Raw genomic sequence first — 15,967 nt, forward strand, 5'->3', positions numbered from 1 at the left:
CAAGCAACAAATGACAATCTATCCACAATTGGAGGCACCACAATAGCTCGTACCTTTGTTTCCCTAATTTCCATTATTTACGAGTCGTAAAGATAAGCCATTTCCCGAACTGTTGAGATGAAATCAGGGTGTCTTGCTTCCTTAAAGTTTCATATCAAGATAGTCATTGGATTAATGCATGGGGGAGTCTCGGGTACTTGTCGAATCTCAACAGATCCTTGTTCATCTCTAGAAGCCTTAAAGGAAACATCTTTATCTTGTCGGTAGGTTTTCTTGTCCTTGAACTATCAAGGTATTCAGGCAAGCTTAAAATTTTTACACTAGGGTGTTGACTTTTAATATCTTGGTTGCTTGCAAGTTATTTTGTAACACTTCACACTTAATCTGAGGTTCAAACATGAGATATTAACTTCTCATTTAATATCAACAGAATATCATGTTTTTAATACATTATACCAAACATCCATATTAATGAAAACGAAGTCATTTAAAACACTTTTAAAAATATTTTTAATTGAGTTTTAGGTGTTTGAGAATTATCGAAATCAAGTATGTCTTTGAGAATCAAAACAAGTAAAAATAAGAAATACCCTGTTTTCATGCAGAGTCTAGCAAATTTACCTCTTTTCTCCATGCTAGTGGCATTACCCACTCTAAGTAGATGCCTTAAGCTTCTTCCAATCTTTACATGGATGGTCGGTTCATAATATTCGACCAGTATTCTAGGCGGTGAAATACTACTACTACTACAGTGTTAAAGATGGCTTTAAAGGCTCTAAAATTTGGCAGCCATTTTCTCACGGTGAGGAAATTTCCATTAATAAACCAAGTTCTACATTTGACTGCAACATCATAATCTTCTAAACACAAGAATTTAACTAGAAAATAGTCATTTCCTAGGTCGATAATTTGAAGGGTGTCTGAGGGTTTCCACAACTGATTTAATTTTGAAGTGAAGGAATTGAAACTCTATCGTTTCCCCATAAACCCTAACAATAAAGGTCTTCTCCCATCAACTGCCAATGCGCTTTCTTTCATCCTGGGATAGAAAGATGGAGATGTCAATGTGTTGTTCTTGGCCTTCATCCAGAGCGTCCATCTCCAGCTCATTAGAATTGTTAGAATTAAGTGACCCAAAATTCTTATTTAAATAAAATACGATGGAAAATAAAATAAAAGTAAAATCCATATAGAACTAGACTTCTTTTATTTTATTTTAGAATAAGGTTTTTAAACCTTATTAAACTCCATCTATTTTATATTGATTAGGATAAGGTGTTTCAATCCTACTAGAATATGGCTTTGCAAGCCTATAAATAGACATAGTCTATTCCTCTTGTATTTGAATAAAAATTTTTCGACATAGTGAATTTTCTTCTCCTCTGCCCGTGGTTTTTTTCCGAAAGGGTTTCCACGTAAAATTTTGTGTTCTTTATTTTTATTTATTTTATTCTATTTTATTTTTCACAAATTGGTATCGAGCTTCCGGTTATTCATCTCGATCACGGTAATGGCGTCTTTGAAGTATGAAATTCATTGTTGGATCGCAACACAGATTTGCGTTGTGGCAAATTAAGATGCAAACAGTTCTTGCACGATGGATCTAGAGGATGCCCTGCTAGGATAGATAAGATGCCTTCGACATTAACAGATGAAGAGAAGAAGCGTAAGGATCGAAAGGCATTAACACAATTACATCTGCATTTGTCCAACGAAATTTTGCAGGATGTGATGAAAGAGAAAACGCCACATTATGGAAGAGGCTAGAACAAATATGTATGTCGAAAACTCTAACAAGCAAGTTGCATATGAAGCGGCGTCTTTATGCTCATCGTTTGGAGGAAGGTGCGTCATACACGAACACTTAACAGTGTTTAAAGAAATTCTCTCAAACTTGGAGGCCATGGAGGTTCAAGATGATAAGGAAGATCTAGGGTTGATTCTACTTTGTTCGTTGCCCCGTCTTATTCAACCTTTAGAGACACGATTTTATATAGCCATGAGTCTCTCACGCTTGATGAGGTTTATGATTCTTTAACCTCGTATGATAAGATGAAGCATCTTGTGGTTAAACCCAACTCTCGGGAGAGGGTCTCATTGTTCGTGGGAGACAAGACCGGAATGTTGATGATGATCGTGGTAGAACACGAGAACGGAATCCTCGTGGTAAATCTAAGGGTAGATCGAAATCTTCAAACAGAGGTAAAACTTGCAACTTCGCAAGAAGAAAGGGCACATTAAATCTGAGTGCTATAAGCTACAAAATAAGATTAAAAGGAGGGTGCGAATCAAAAGGAAAACAACCGAAAAATTCGGTGAAGTGATGTTGTAGAAGACTACAATGATGGTGAACTTCTAGTTGCTTCATCAATGATTCTAAAGTAAGCGAGGAGTGGATACTTGATTCAGTTGCACCTTCCACATGAGTCCCAATCGGGATTGGTTTACAACTTATGAAACAGTATCTGAAGGTGTTGTTTTGATGGGAAATAATGCTTCATGTAAAATCGCAGGTGTTGGAACAATTAAAGTTAAGATGTTTGATGGAGTTGTCAGAACACTTAGTGACGTGCGGCATGTTCCAGAATTGAAAAGAAATTTAATTTCGTTGAGTACTCTTGATTCAAAAGGGTACAAATACACAACTGAAAGTGGGGTTTTAAAGATTTCCAAAGGGTCCCTTGTTGTGATGAAAGGGCAAAGAAAGATTGCCAAGTTATATGTTTTACAGGGTTCTCTGGTGATGCAGCTGTCGCTTCCTCTTCCTTGTCAGATGATGATATTACTAAACTTTGGCATATGCGCCTAGGGCATATGAGTGAGAATGGCATGGCGAATTAAGCAAAGAGGACTTCTTAATGGGCAAGGAATTTGCAAACCGAATTTCTGTGAGCACTGTGTTCTTGGGAAGCAAAGAGAGTTCGATTCACTAGAGGAATCCATAACACGAAGGAAACGTTGGAGTATATCCATTCGATCGTGGGGCCGTCCAGAGTGCCTTCGAGAGGTGGAGCTAATTATATGCTAACCTTTATTGATGATTTTTCCGAAAAAGTTTGGGCGTTCTTCCCAAGCGAAAAGCGATGTGTTTTCCACATTTAAGTCTTGGAAAATTATGATTGAAAAAGCAGACGGAAAAGCAGATAAAATACATCCGTCTGCACAATGGCTTAGAGTTACGCTCGATGAGTTTAATAGATTGTGCAAGTCAGAAGGGATCATGAGACACTTGACAGTTCGTCATACTCCACAGCAAAACGGCGTTGCAGAACGAATGAACAAAACGATCATGGAGAAGGTTCGATGTATGTTGTCAAATGCCAACTTACCGAAGTCATTTTGGGCGACGACCTCTCTGCGCATGTTTTTGATCAACCGATCTCCATCCGTTGCCATTGAGAAAAAGACTCCACAAGAGGTATGGTCTGGTAATCCTGCTAATTATTCTGATTTAAAGATTTTTGGGTGTCCTGCGTATGCTCATGTTGATAATGGAAAATTGGAACCGAGATCCATTAAATGCGTTTTTCTTGGTTATAAAGTGGTGTAAAAGGCTATAAGTTATGGTGTCCTGAAAATAGAAAAGTTGTGATTAGCAGAGATGTTGTTTTTGATGAAACTGCTATGCTACCTAACTTATCTCTTAAAGACTCTTCCAATAAAGAAAACCAAAAGCAGGTGGAGCATCAGATTAATACAGAATCAACTCCTCAAGCCAAGACAAAAATTGAGAAAAGAGTTGCTTCTTCACCGCAATACTCTATCGCCAAAAACAGGATAAGAAGAGAAATTAAACCTCCAAAGAAGTATGCCGAGGTTGATCTAGTTGCTTATGCTTTAAATGTGGTGAAGATATAGATGCGAATCAAGAGCCATTTAATTATTCGAGGCGATTAGTGTGAAGACTCGAAAAAGTGGATGTTTGCTATGCAAGAGGAGATGGAATCACTCCACAAAAACAGAACATGGGATCTTGTAAAACTTCCTAAAGGTAAAAAGGTCATTCGTTGTAAATGGGTGTTTAAAAGAAAGAAGGGACTCGGGAGTTGAAGAACCCGGATATAAAGCAAGGCTTGTTGCAAAGGGTGACAATCAGTGCCATCTTTCTTACAAAAGATCAAATGTTTCATGAGAGAACAAAACACATTGATATTCGGTATCATTTTGTTCGTGATATTATTGCTCGTGGTGATATTGTTGTGAGCAAAATTAGCACTCATGAAAATCCTGCAGATATGATGACTAAGTCACTTCCTATAACCAAGTTTGAGCATTGCTTAGACTTGGTTGGTATTCATTGTTGAAGTTAAACCCTTAAGGGTTTTTGGAAGAGGTGAAGAACTTGTTTATTGAAAGTTCGCGATGAAGAACTTGTTCATTGAGAATTTGTGTCAAGGTGGAGATTGTTAGAATTAAGTGACCCAAAATTCTTATTTAAATAAAATACGATGGAAAATAAAATAAAAGTAAAATCCATATAGAACTAGACTTCTTTTATTTTATTTTAGAATAAGGTTTTAAACCTTATTAAACTCCATCTATTTTATATTGATTAGGATAAGGTGTTTCAATCCTACTAGAATATGGCTTTGCAAGCCTATAAATAGACATAGTCTATTCCTCTTGTATTTGAGTAAAAATTTTTCGACATAGTGAATTTTCTTCTCCTCTGCCCGTGGTTTTTTTCCCGAAAGGGTTTCCACGTAAAATTTTTGTGTTCTTTATTTTTATTTATTTTATTCTATTTTATTTTTCACAAGAATCCGTTGCATCCTCAAGTAATCATTGATCGTAATTTCCAAACTCATTGCCAACAAAAGTGTCCTTGTAAGAGAAGAGTTTTTTGCCCTTATTTGTGTTTCACCTTTTTTCTACTTCATAGTAGCTCAACTTTCTATTCTAGAGAGAGAGATCAGTTTTCTCACCAGTTTCTTCCACTGTATCTTTTGGATTTTTCTTTTCGGATAAAATGTTGGATTTTTACTCAATTTTTTTTCTAATAATACTATTTTACCACTTTATCACTTCAAATGTTCGGTAATATATCATTTAGTACTCGAGATTAGTTTTAATGTTTAATTTAGTATCTAGTTTTTTTTGTTCCACTTTGGTACTTGATTTTTTTTGTTTCAATTTGGTACCTAAGTTTGACTTTAATGTTTAATTTGGTATCTAAATCAAGTAGTATCATGTGGCCCAATGAATGTCCGACACGTGTACTTTAGTTAAAAAATATAAGTACTTAATTGGAAAAAAGCTCTAATACTAATTGAATATTAAAACTAAATTAAGTACTTAATTGGAATAAAAAAACTCAAATATCAATTTAAAAATAAACTTAGGTATCAAAATAAAAATTATAACTAAATCAGATGCCAAATTGGGAAAAAGATTAAGATATCAAACTAAATATTATAAAAGGCTAAATGTATTTTGTAAACCAATAAATTGAATAAAAATTTGTTCAGGCTTTTTTTTAGAAAAAAGATAGCTTAAAGTTAAAAATTTAAAAATTACACTAATGACTCAAAATAACAATATAATCTGTCTCAATTAAACTTTTAACTTATTGCAGTAATTCTTCAAATCGATAAATTTTAATGAAAGTAATCACTATACACTTGGCCATATAATCGGCTAATGTATTTTGCGACCTTGGCGAATAAAAACTTGTTCACGATTTTATTAAAATTATAGGTATATTAATTATATAGGATTTTTCTAATTAAAATTTGTAAATGTATTAATTATACATGATATGATATTGTTGTGGTTAGGTTTGTTTTTGTTAACTTCTAAAACTGGCCGTTGGGAATTTTGAAAACTTAAAACATATATCCAAGCCATCAAATTCAAAACAGGCTCGATCTTCAACCACAGGTTTTGAAAAAAAAAAAAACATTAGACTGCCCCCTTTGTGTTTGAATAGCTCTCCAGACCTCTCCCTTCCTCTCTTCGTTTCATTTCTTCTTCTATAATCATTGCAGTTCTCGATCTTCAATAGAACTTCATATCTTCGGTTGGATCTGCAAATGTGCATCGTTTCTACTTGCTCTCTTTTCCGGTTCTCCGTTTCTTGGTTTTCGGAGCTCAGTTCGGTGGTGAGTGCTTCCTTTTTCTTCTTTTTAGGGTTTCTTCTTATATCTTACGAATTTAAAGAGTTCTTTTTCTTTAATTTTTTTAAAACTTTTTTGAATCGATCTCGCTGTCTAGGTTACATACTAAACATTTTGCTTCACTAACTGTCGACTCTTTATCCAATTTCTGAGTTGTTGGAAATTAAATGAATTTAAAATTTGATCGTGATCTAGGGTCCTAGTTTAAGAGAATTTTGCTTTACTGACAAATTTTTAAATCGTTGATTATGAATTTTAATTAAATTGTATAAAACTTTTTTCCTGATTTTTTTTCTTTTATTGGGGGGAATTTTTTAAGGTTGATGTATAATTTATTTTTCCCTTTTATGTTAGTTTGTTCTGTTGTTTAGTGTCGAGGAACTTTCTAGTTAGGTTGATTTATAATGATTTGGAAAGCATATTGTGGAGAGAAACGTTGTAGAGTTGGAATTGGGGTATGCATCTTTATTCATCTCCAAAGGAACTATGGATGGTGACGGAACAATATCGACTCCTTCAGTTGGGCCCAGCATCAGCGATGGCGCTCAGAGAATGCGAGCTTTTCATGGGTATTTTCCTTTTCATAGTGATTTTTACTTATTAACACCCCTCACTTGAAAAGTCAAAAATTCATTATATTTGTTCTTAGCTGCTCTCGTCCTCCCTTTACAATGTTTTCTATTTAATCTTGCTAAAATTTGTATATTATCTTACAAGCAATTGTTGTTCATGTATTTCCGAGTTTTTCTGACTTTGCAATCCTTTTGTAGAAGAACTAGTGGTCCTACGAGACGTTCTACAAAAGGACAATGGACCCCTGAGGAGGTAATTTTCTTTCCTTAGTTTATGATTGCTGTCTTGCAATTTAAGATAATACCTTTCTGTGAACCTTATTGCTTTGGCTGTGTTATCGGTGTTTAGTAATTTTAGACCCAACCCTCGATAAATTTATTATTTGTGTTCATTTAGGTGTGTTTGTCTGTATCAATGTACGGTGCATATGCATACATGTATGTAATTATTTGCATATTTTAAATAATTTATGGGCCTCCAGGATGAGATTCTGCGTAAAGCTGTTCAACAATTTAAAGGAAAAAATTGGAAAAAGATAGGTATGATTTTTTTTCAATGCAACTGGCATAATAGCTCTTTTTGAATCATTCCAATTATTTAATTGTACTTATTCATCTGCAGCGGAGTGTTTCAAGGATCGGACTGATGTACAGTGCCTACACAGGTGGCAAAAGGTCTTGAATCCAGAACTTGTTAAAGGGCCATGGTCCAAAGAGGTGATTATTGTCTTTGCTACTTATTTTTCTTTTCCTCTCAATTCTTTGCACTTGATTGTTTTCGACAAAACAAAAATATATATTTTTGATAATTAGTATGACATTCTGAGTTGCTTTTCTGAAATATAACAGGAGGATGAACTGATAATTGAGTTGGTGAACAAATTTGGGCCCAAAAAATGGTCAACCATTGCTCAGCACTTACCTGGACGTATTGGAAAGCAGTGCAGAGAAAGGTGTGATGATAGAGCTGTTACTTTTAATATTTAAACCCCATTTACATTTGTAGTTTTGCAGAAGGCCAAGGAGACTGGGGAGTGGACCTTGGATTATGGCTTTTTGTAGAACTGGTAACACAGCTGGCCTGAGCCTGGTTTCATTGGGTTAATGCTGTTGAATTTTAACAGTTCTCACTCTGAGATGTTATCGTGAACTTTTTTGGAAATTTTATGAAATCATTTGGTGTTGTAATGCTCCTTTTCCCTAAAAAATATAAGAACAAAAAATTGTTCCTGTTTTGCATTTGTGCTCATACAGCTAAGTACTAATGTAGGTGGCATAATCATCTCAATCCTGCCATAAATAAAGAGGCATGGACTCGGGAAGAAGAGCTGGCTCTTATTCGTGCTCATCAGGTTTATGGAAACAAATGGGCAGAGCTCTCAAAGTTCTTGCCAGGAAGGTATGTTGCCAGACCTTCCCATCAATGTTGTGTCGAGGTTACGTACTGTTGGTCTTTTATTCTTTTTTACTTTGGTGGCTGCAAATCATCCTTTGATATCTGTACATTAATTAAAAGGTAATATATTTTTTCTACCAATAACTCTCTGTTTCCAAATTTGTACGGGTAACAGGACAGACAATGCTATAAAAAATCACTGGAACAGTTCAGTCAAAAAGAAAGTGGACTCTTGCGTAGCATCAGGACTTCTAGAACAATTTCAGTTTCCACTTCTTACAAATCAAAGCCAGTCTATGCCTTCATCTTCTTCAAGGATACAGAGGAATGTAGATGATAGTGGTGCCAAATGTCGGACAGAAGCAGATGACATATCAGAATGCAGCCAAGACCCTACTATGGCTGGCTGCTTCCAGCCTACACGTGATTTGGCCAATGCTGCTGTGCATACAAGAGAGCATTTGCACTTGACTGAAATATCTGGTGTGGGAAAGGAGAAGAATTCCTGTCCAGCACCTTGTTCAGAAGAGTATTATCCATCTTTGGAAGATGTCAGCTTCTCCATTCCAGAAATACCTGGTGAAGCAGGGTATTCTACATGTGGGGATTACCAGTTTGGTTTAACAAACCTAGCTAATCCTTCTTCTCTGGAATTAGGGCAAGAATCATCTGGATTCAAAAATCACTGTATAGACACTAGTAGATGCCATGAAGTGATGAATGTTGCATTACAAACTTCTGTAGGATTAAATACTCCTACATCTTTCATAAATACAGTTACAAATTTTGACAAGCAAGAACATATGCTGATAACGGATGATGAATGTTGTAGGGTCCTATTCTCAGAGACAGTAACTGATGGATGCTTTGTCTCTGAAGATCTTACACAAGGATATAATATGGTTGAATCATGTAGCCACACACATGCATCATCTTCTCAGGCTTCAGACATCCAAAAATCTGAAACTGGGATCATGCCAGCCTTGCAATCTAATTGTCCTTCAAGGTCTGAAGTGTTGCCAACCTCATGCTGTCAATCTTTTGTGTCTCCACTTATTTCAGTTGAGGATGGTACCACCCTTATATATGGCAGAGAGCCTGGTCAGTTAACTGGTCAACCTTTTGAAACTCAGGAGCAAGAACTTACTATGAATGTACATGATGGCTTTATCTGTACTAGTGATGATCATACATATGATACAGACTTGCAAGAGCGATCCAACCTTGACAAAGATTCTCCGAAGTTGGTTCCAGTGAATACTTTTGGTTCTGAATCAAATGCAATGCAAACTTGTCCTATTGTGGATGATAAACCAAACTTGCCTGCTGAACAAGATGGAGGAGGTCTATGTTATGAACCTCCTCGCTTTCCAAGCTTAGATATTCCATTTTTCAGCTGTGATCTTATATCAAGTGGCTGCGATAAGCAGCAAGAATATAGTCCCTTTGGTATTCGCCAACTAATGATGTCATCTATGAACTGCATCTCTCCATTTAGGTTGTCTGATTCTCCATTATGGGATGATAGTCCTGATGCTAAGCTGAAAAGTGCTGCCAAAACTTTCACTCGTACACCATCCATATTGAAGAAACGCCACCGTGACCTATTGTCTCCTTTATCAGAAAGAAGATGTGGCAAAAAGCTGGAAACAGATATGACATCCAATTTGAGCAAAGAATTCTCTTGCTTGGATGTTATGTTGGATGCGAGTGGGACTGGAAACAAATCTCAGGAGTCTCCATCTGAATGTAAGACCAAGTCTGGTGTCTTCATTGAAGAAAAAGAAAACTTGTGTCAAGCAGTTGATCAGGAACAATACAATGGGGGAGATCACACTGAACCTTTAGATGATGAAGCTCAGAAGAAAGGTTCTAATGGAATTAATTCCCAAGGAGACATAGAAAAGGAAGCCTGTGTTACTGATGCCAAGGACAAAACATATGCTAACGCTTCCGACAAAATTGTGAGTTTTTTTATATATAAAAAAATTATTATTTTTTTATGTAAAATTTCCAGCTTTAGAAGCACTCCTGTCTGACTAATCCCTTCAGCTTTTTGGTTCTTGTTTCTTTAATGATAACCTGAACTACTGTTGGAATATTGAGGGAGCTGGAGCTATACACTAATAGTGGTTGTTTATGTTGGAATATATTCAGAGATGATGCTGATAGTTCTATGTAAATTCGTGGTCTTATGTTGGAAATCTCATTCTTAACCCTTCTTTCTTTTTATTTTTGTATTCCCTTTCACGTGATGAATTGATTTATATTATTTACTATTTTTTCTGATCTACTTTTGACAGGTCCAACGGCCTCCAGAAGTGCTTGTTGAGCACAATTTAAATGATCTACTATTGTTTTCTCCTGAACATGTTGGTCTTAAAGCAGACAGACCATTATTGTCTTCAAGCACACTGACTCCAAGAAATCAGGGTTTGGCTTCTGAATGCTTTTCGGGAAATGCATGCATAATTGTCAGCTCTCCTACTCTGCAGATAAAGAACAGTGAAAGCCAGTCAATTTCATCAGCAACCTTGGAGAATTTGGCTGATAATGCTGGGAATGGTGCTGCTATTGAAAATTACAATATGTAAGGTTCCACTGCTCCCCAATATCGTTATATTATTTCGCTTCTCTGTGTGCTTGTATGTTAACCTCTGCTTTTGTTTATTTCCCATCAAATGCTAACATTAGTTGATCGATTACTCACCAGTTGCATGCATAATTATCAGCTCTCCTACTCCGCAGATAAAGAACAGTGAAAGCCAGTCAATTTCATCAGCAACCTTGGAGAACTTGGCTAATAATGTTGGGAATGGTGCTGCTATTGAAAATTGTAATATGTAAGGTTCCACTGCTCCCCAATACCGTTATATTATTTCGCTTTTCTGCGTGCTTGTATGTTAACCTCTGCTTTTGTTTATTTCCCATGAAATGCTAACATTAGTTGATCGATTACTCACCAGTTGCTTGCTTGATGTGGATTGCCAGCTTCAGTGAAACTCCATTAAAAAGAAGTATAGAATCCCCATCAGCATGGAAGTCTCCTTGGTTTATCAACTCTTTTGTTCCAGGCCCAAGGATTGATACAGAAATAACAATTGAGGTATAAAAACTTGAGGTAGGTTTTGGAATTTAGATATTTTGTTTACCATTCCTGACAACCGGGAATCTCTTTCCAGGACATTGGATACCTGATGAGCCCTCCAGATAGAAGCTACGATGCCATCGGGTTGATGAAACAATTAAGTGAGCATACTGCAACTACTTATGCTGATGCTTTGGAAGTTTTGGGAAATGAAACTCCAGAATCAATTGTGAAGGGAAGACGCTCCAACAATTCCAAAATGGACAAAGAGAATAATCAAATGGAGACTCAATCACATTTGGCTTCAGATATCTTGGTATTACTGAAAAACCATAGCTATACTTGACATCCTCTTATTTGTTGCAATTAGTTGAAATTGATAATTTGCGATTAATTGCAGGTGGAGCGTCGCATCCTTGACTTTAGTGAATGTGGAACGCCTGGAAAGGGTACCGAAAATAGAAAGTCCTCAACTGCCGTGAGTTTCTCAAGCCCCTCTTCATATCTCTTGAAAGGTTGCAGGTAATGGTTTATCAAGAGTACTGAAAAGGCTTGCATGTTTGTAGTTTACATCGAATATATGTATCCCATCTTTTTTTCCCCTTTTTTCTTTTCAAAATCCATCAATTTCTTGTCGAACGAGAATGGATCTAATTAAGTTAATTGATGATAAAAAAAGAATTGTGCAAGCGCATAAGATTCTCCAACTCTTCTCACTTGTTTCTTGTGTCCCAGTGGGTTGTTTCTTGGAGTGCTGAAATTTCATTTCCTTTTAATTCTCTCAAGTTACATTTACTGTTGTCAATCATAGGCTTTTTTCTAGGACGCAGGCACTAATTGACTATTAGCATGGAAAGGTTTTATAATGCTATCTTAGCCATTGACAGAAACCAAGCTAAAAGGGGATAGATTGAACCATAAAATATAAGCAATTGGAAGTGAGTTTATTTCTTTCTGCCCTTTCAGTGTTTTGAAGGCTACAATTTTGTTCAAATACAGTTGTTATTGAATGGTAAAGTGAAAAACAAATACTCATTTGATGTGATTCCCAAACAAGTTTATTGAGGAGCTGCTGTGTGTGCTACGCCCCATTTCTATGACATACGGGTAACTGCAGCATGAATTGCATCAGCCAGATGAGGGACTGTCTTTGAACTCAGTCCTGCCATGCTAATCCTCCTGTACATAAAGAGCAAAAATAGATCGATCAAAATCCCAATTCCAATAATTGGTTTACAGACTTAAGCTATATTATGCGAAATCTTCGTTTATGTGTGTGTGTATTAGGCACCTATACATGGATACGAGGCTTTTGATTCCCATAGTGGATGCATGCCCTTATTTAAGTAACATAGGACCAATAATTGAGCTTCTTACCCATCAGAAGTCATGTAGATGTGGTATTCTCTGGTCATGAATTCCACTTGCTTTGAATTTAGTCCGGTGAAGGTAAACATTCCAATTTGTTTGATGATATGACTCCAGTCACCAGGTGTTCCTGCCATATGGAAAGCAAAAGAAATAAGTGAGAAAGTAACATATACTTAGGATATTGTGGCAATCGATTTGCTTAAATACAACACAAAGAAATTGCACCAAGATAGAAGGAACTTCGAGGATACCTCTAGCACGCAAAGCATCAAAAAGTTGTTTGCGCATGCTGATGATACGGTCAGCCATTGCCTTCAACTCAATAGTCCATTCATTGAACATGTTGCTGTTGGTTAAAAGGCCAAAAGAAAAAGAATTAGGACAGGATGCGACTGGTTATTAGAATCTGCAAAGTCCATTTGACAATAGCCCGCAACTGTGGCTTAAAATTCAAAACATAAGCTGATATACACAAGATAAGATGGAGTTCTTGCCAACCAAATGATGCAGACAACAGCGATGTAGTGAACCAAGGGTGAAGAGCGCATACCTGTCCTTCAGGATGGTTGCCACAATAGATGCACCATGAATTGGTGGATTTGAAAACATTGGCCGAATAACAAGCTTGAGCTGACTTTCGACCTTGCTTGCTACATCGGCTGCCGTGCAGACCTATTTACGATGAAATTTGTAATAACAATCAGAATACGTTCTTCAAACCAAAAAATAACAAGGCACAACTTGATCTATCAAGTAAAAAATGTCCATCTATAGTGACCAGATCTTGCTAACACATGATTTGTACAAAAAATAATATAAAAGTACTTTAAATTAAAAGAATGCAATTTAGGGCATTCTAAATCTCATAGACATCGATATTAGAGTCTTACAACACTCAATGCACCAACACGTTCGCCATAGAGGCCCATGTTCTTTGCATAACTCTGAGCTACAAAGCATTCACCACCATCAGCAACAAACATACGAATCGACTGTGCATCTTCATCAAGATTTCCACTGGCAAAACCCTATAATAACAAGTACCAATACAATCCTTTTAGAAATGAAAATAATAGTAATAACGAATAACTTCATTCAAGTCTTCACCAATTAAATGATCCAAACTGTTATAAGTTTATGGATTTGCAAAAGTAAATACCCAATGTTGCATTCAGTTCTACCTACCTGATAAGCACTATCAAAGAAGGGTAACAATGCCTTCGATCTCATCAACTGCCTAATTTGCTCCCACTGCTGACGGGTGGGATCGACTCCAGTGGGATTATGAGCACATGCATGAAGAAGCACAATTGATCCAGAAGGGGTAGAGCCAAGGTCCTCCAATAACCCTTTTATCAAGAAAGGAAGACCGAAAAATAAAAAAAACAGTAAAACTAAATCAAACTAATACTCATCGGACACCAAAAAAGGGAGAACCTAAAAGCAATTATGCATAATCAGATATGGAGATCAATGGTCACAAGAACAACAATAATGATAGGAACTACAAAATTTTACTGATGTCATGTAGTTGATGATAATTGAGTAAGATCCCAATATAAGATTGAAATACTGCATGGTAATACACACAAAACACATATTCATAGAAGTTTTTCATACCCTGGAAATTCAATCCGCGTGTTGTTGGATCATAATAGCGGTAAGTTTTCACAGATAATCCTGCCAAAGTAAAAACCTTGGGGTGATTTCCCCATGTTGGCTGTGGAATGTATATAGTTTTCTGCCAAAGAAAAAGTAAAAAAGGTAAGTGAAAGCACTACTATGAAATTGTCCAAAGATAATTCAAAAAATACAATATGTAAAATAAAACAAGAAGGTTTACTTGATGATAATGCCTAGCCAAAAATTCAGCTCCAACTCTCAATGAACCCGTCCCAGATAAACACTGAACTGTAGTAACCCGATTCTCTCCAATAGCAGGGCTACATTTAAAACACACAAAAAGAAACAAATTATATACCAAAAACAATAAAATTAATGTAAAATTTCCCAGACTAGCATTAAACATCCAATATTAACAAACCTGTCAGCACCAAAAATAAGTTGAGCACTTAATTTATTAAACTCTGCTATTCCAACAATGGGAAGATATTCCTTAACACGTGATTTATCGTTCAACAACATTTGTTCAGCTTTTCTCACCACATTAAGAACAAGAGGCTTCCCTTCCTGTTAGCAAAATTAACAAATTTTAAATTGAAAACAAAAAAATCCAATGCCAAATTGTATGAAAGGTCCACTATACCTTTTTTGCGGATTTAGTCCTTATATTATAATTTGATCATTTCTAGTTCTCTACTTTCTGAAATATGTATTTTCAGTATGAAACCAACTTTGGCATGCTTTTTACTTACGATGATTTGCTATATACACCTTGCTATTTTTTTCACAGAGAAAATTTGTTAAGCTGCATGTGTTCAAATTATTTGACCAATTTAATAGAAAAAAGAATTAGTATCAAGACCGAAAATATATATTTTAGAAAATAAAAACTAAAAATTATCAAATTAAACAGCAAAAAAAAATGATATTACAGGGATATTTTATAGAATTTTACCAAAATCCAACTTTATGGAAAATCTTTTAAAGAAATAAATAACTTACCTCAGTTCGATAAGCACCGACTCCTAAATTCAACTTAACGGGGCTGGGATCTTTGTTATATGCAACAGTCACCTAATAAATCAACGGTATGTGTTAGCTAATTGTTACATCTTAATCATTCATAATTAAAAGAATAAAAAAGATACCAAAAAAAAAAAACACACAGAGAGAGATTGAATTTATTAGCATACTCCGAGAATGGGATCTTCAGGGGCGCGAACGACGTGAGAGAAAACGGAGTCTCCATGAAACCCGGAGGTGGGAGAAAATGCTACTGTGGTTTGAGATACCGTTGATGCGGTTGCGAGGTGTCGGACCAGAGCGTTTAACCGTCGATCGGCCGACGAAGATGAAGAAGAAGACGGTGACGTAAATTCGGGGCGCATTTTAGCTTGTTCGGTACGTTTGAATGGTGAATTTTCGCTTACTTTTTCCTGTTTGGTTTTACGGCAAAATTTTATTTTGGTAGCTGATAACTGACTGTTCCATTTTGTTTGCTTATATCAATAGAAAGCTTACGCGGCGAGCGACGGTAGCTGTTATCAATTGGGGTCCACCTTTTCTTTATCTCTATTATATAATTTTCTTCTCTCTCTCTCTCTTTTTTTTTTTTTTGACAAAATATAATTCTCAATTTTAAAACTTTGAGACAAATGAAAAAAATATATTTTATAAAATTTAACATTTTATACACAATTATGTTTAGTGTTTTGGATTTTTGATATTTTACTAAATTTAAAATTACTAATAATCTATTTCTAACTCATAAATAAGAAGATAATTTATTTCAATGCACTCG

The 15,967-nt window shown here is 35.8% G+C and overlaps 2 protein-coding genes across 5 annotated transcripts; one reads left to right on the plus strand and one right to left on the minus strand.

Moving 5' to 3' along the window:
• The first annotated feature begins 5,641 nt into the window (after positions 1-5,641).
• On the plus strand, positions 5,642-11,869 carry LOC108450273 (transcription factor MYB3R-1). 4 transcript variants are annotated; one of them, XM_053030312.1, is made up of 13 exons: positions 5,652-6,101; positions 6,559-6,685; positions 6,887-6,941; positions 7,171-7,228; positions 7,311-7,405; positions 7,538-7,641; positions 7,959-8,087; positions 8,260-10,048; positions 10,388-10,674; positions 10,817-10,927; positions 11,076-11,190; positions 11,267-11,488; positions 11,573-11,869. In XM_053030312.1, the coding sequence occupies exons 2-13, from the start codon at positions 6,603-6,605 to the stop codon at positions 11,696-11,698; spliced, it is 3,174 nt and encodes a 1,057-aa protein (XP_052886272.1). In that variant the 5' UTR covers positions 5,652-6,101; positions 6,559-6,602; the 3' UTR covers positions 11,699-11,869. The 4 variants fall into 4 exon arrangements, 3 of the variants coding, with proteins under 3 accessions (XP_052886272.1, XP_017603316.1, XP_017603325.1); XM_017747827.2 differs by having other exon boundaries at positions 5,653-6,101; positions 6,471-6,685; XM_017747836.2 differs by having other exon boundaries at positions 5,653-6,101; positions 6,488-6,685.
• Positions 11,870-12,095: 226 nt separating this feature from the next.
• On the minus strand, positions 12,096-15,768 carry LOC108450294 (aspartate aminotransferase, cytoplasmic). The gene is made up of 11 exons (XM_017747855.2): positions 15,360-15,768; positions 15,169-15,240; positions 14,588-14,733; positions 14,387-14,486; positions 14,164-14,284; positions 13,729-13,892; positions 13,434-13,571; positions 13,094-13,215; positions 12,795-12,889; positions 12,550-12,670; positions 12,096-12,351 (listed from the first exon to the last, which is right to left on the minus strand). Exons 1-11 carry the CDS (start codon positions 15,552-15,554, stop codon positions 12,267-12,269), a joined length of 1,359 nt encoding a protein of 452 aa, XP_017603344.1. The 5' UTR covers positions 15,555-15,768; the 3' UTR covers positions 12,096-12,266.
• Positions 15,769-15,967: the final 199 nt, after the last annotated feature.

The sequence above is a fragment of the Gossypium arboreum genome, chromosome 7 (assembly GCF_025698485.1).
Source record: "Gossypium arboreum isolate Shixiya-1 chromosome 7, ASM2569848v2, whole genome shotgun sequence".
Lineage (NCBI taxonomy): Eukaryota > Viridiplantae > Streptophyta > Magnoliopsida > Malvales > Malvaceae > Gossypium > Gossypium arboreum.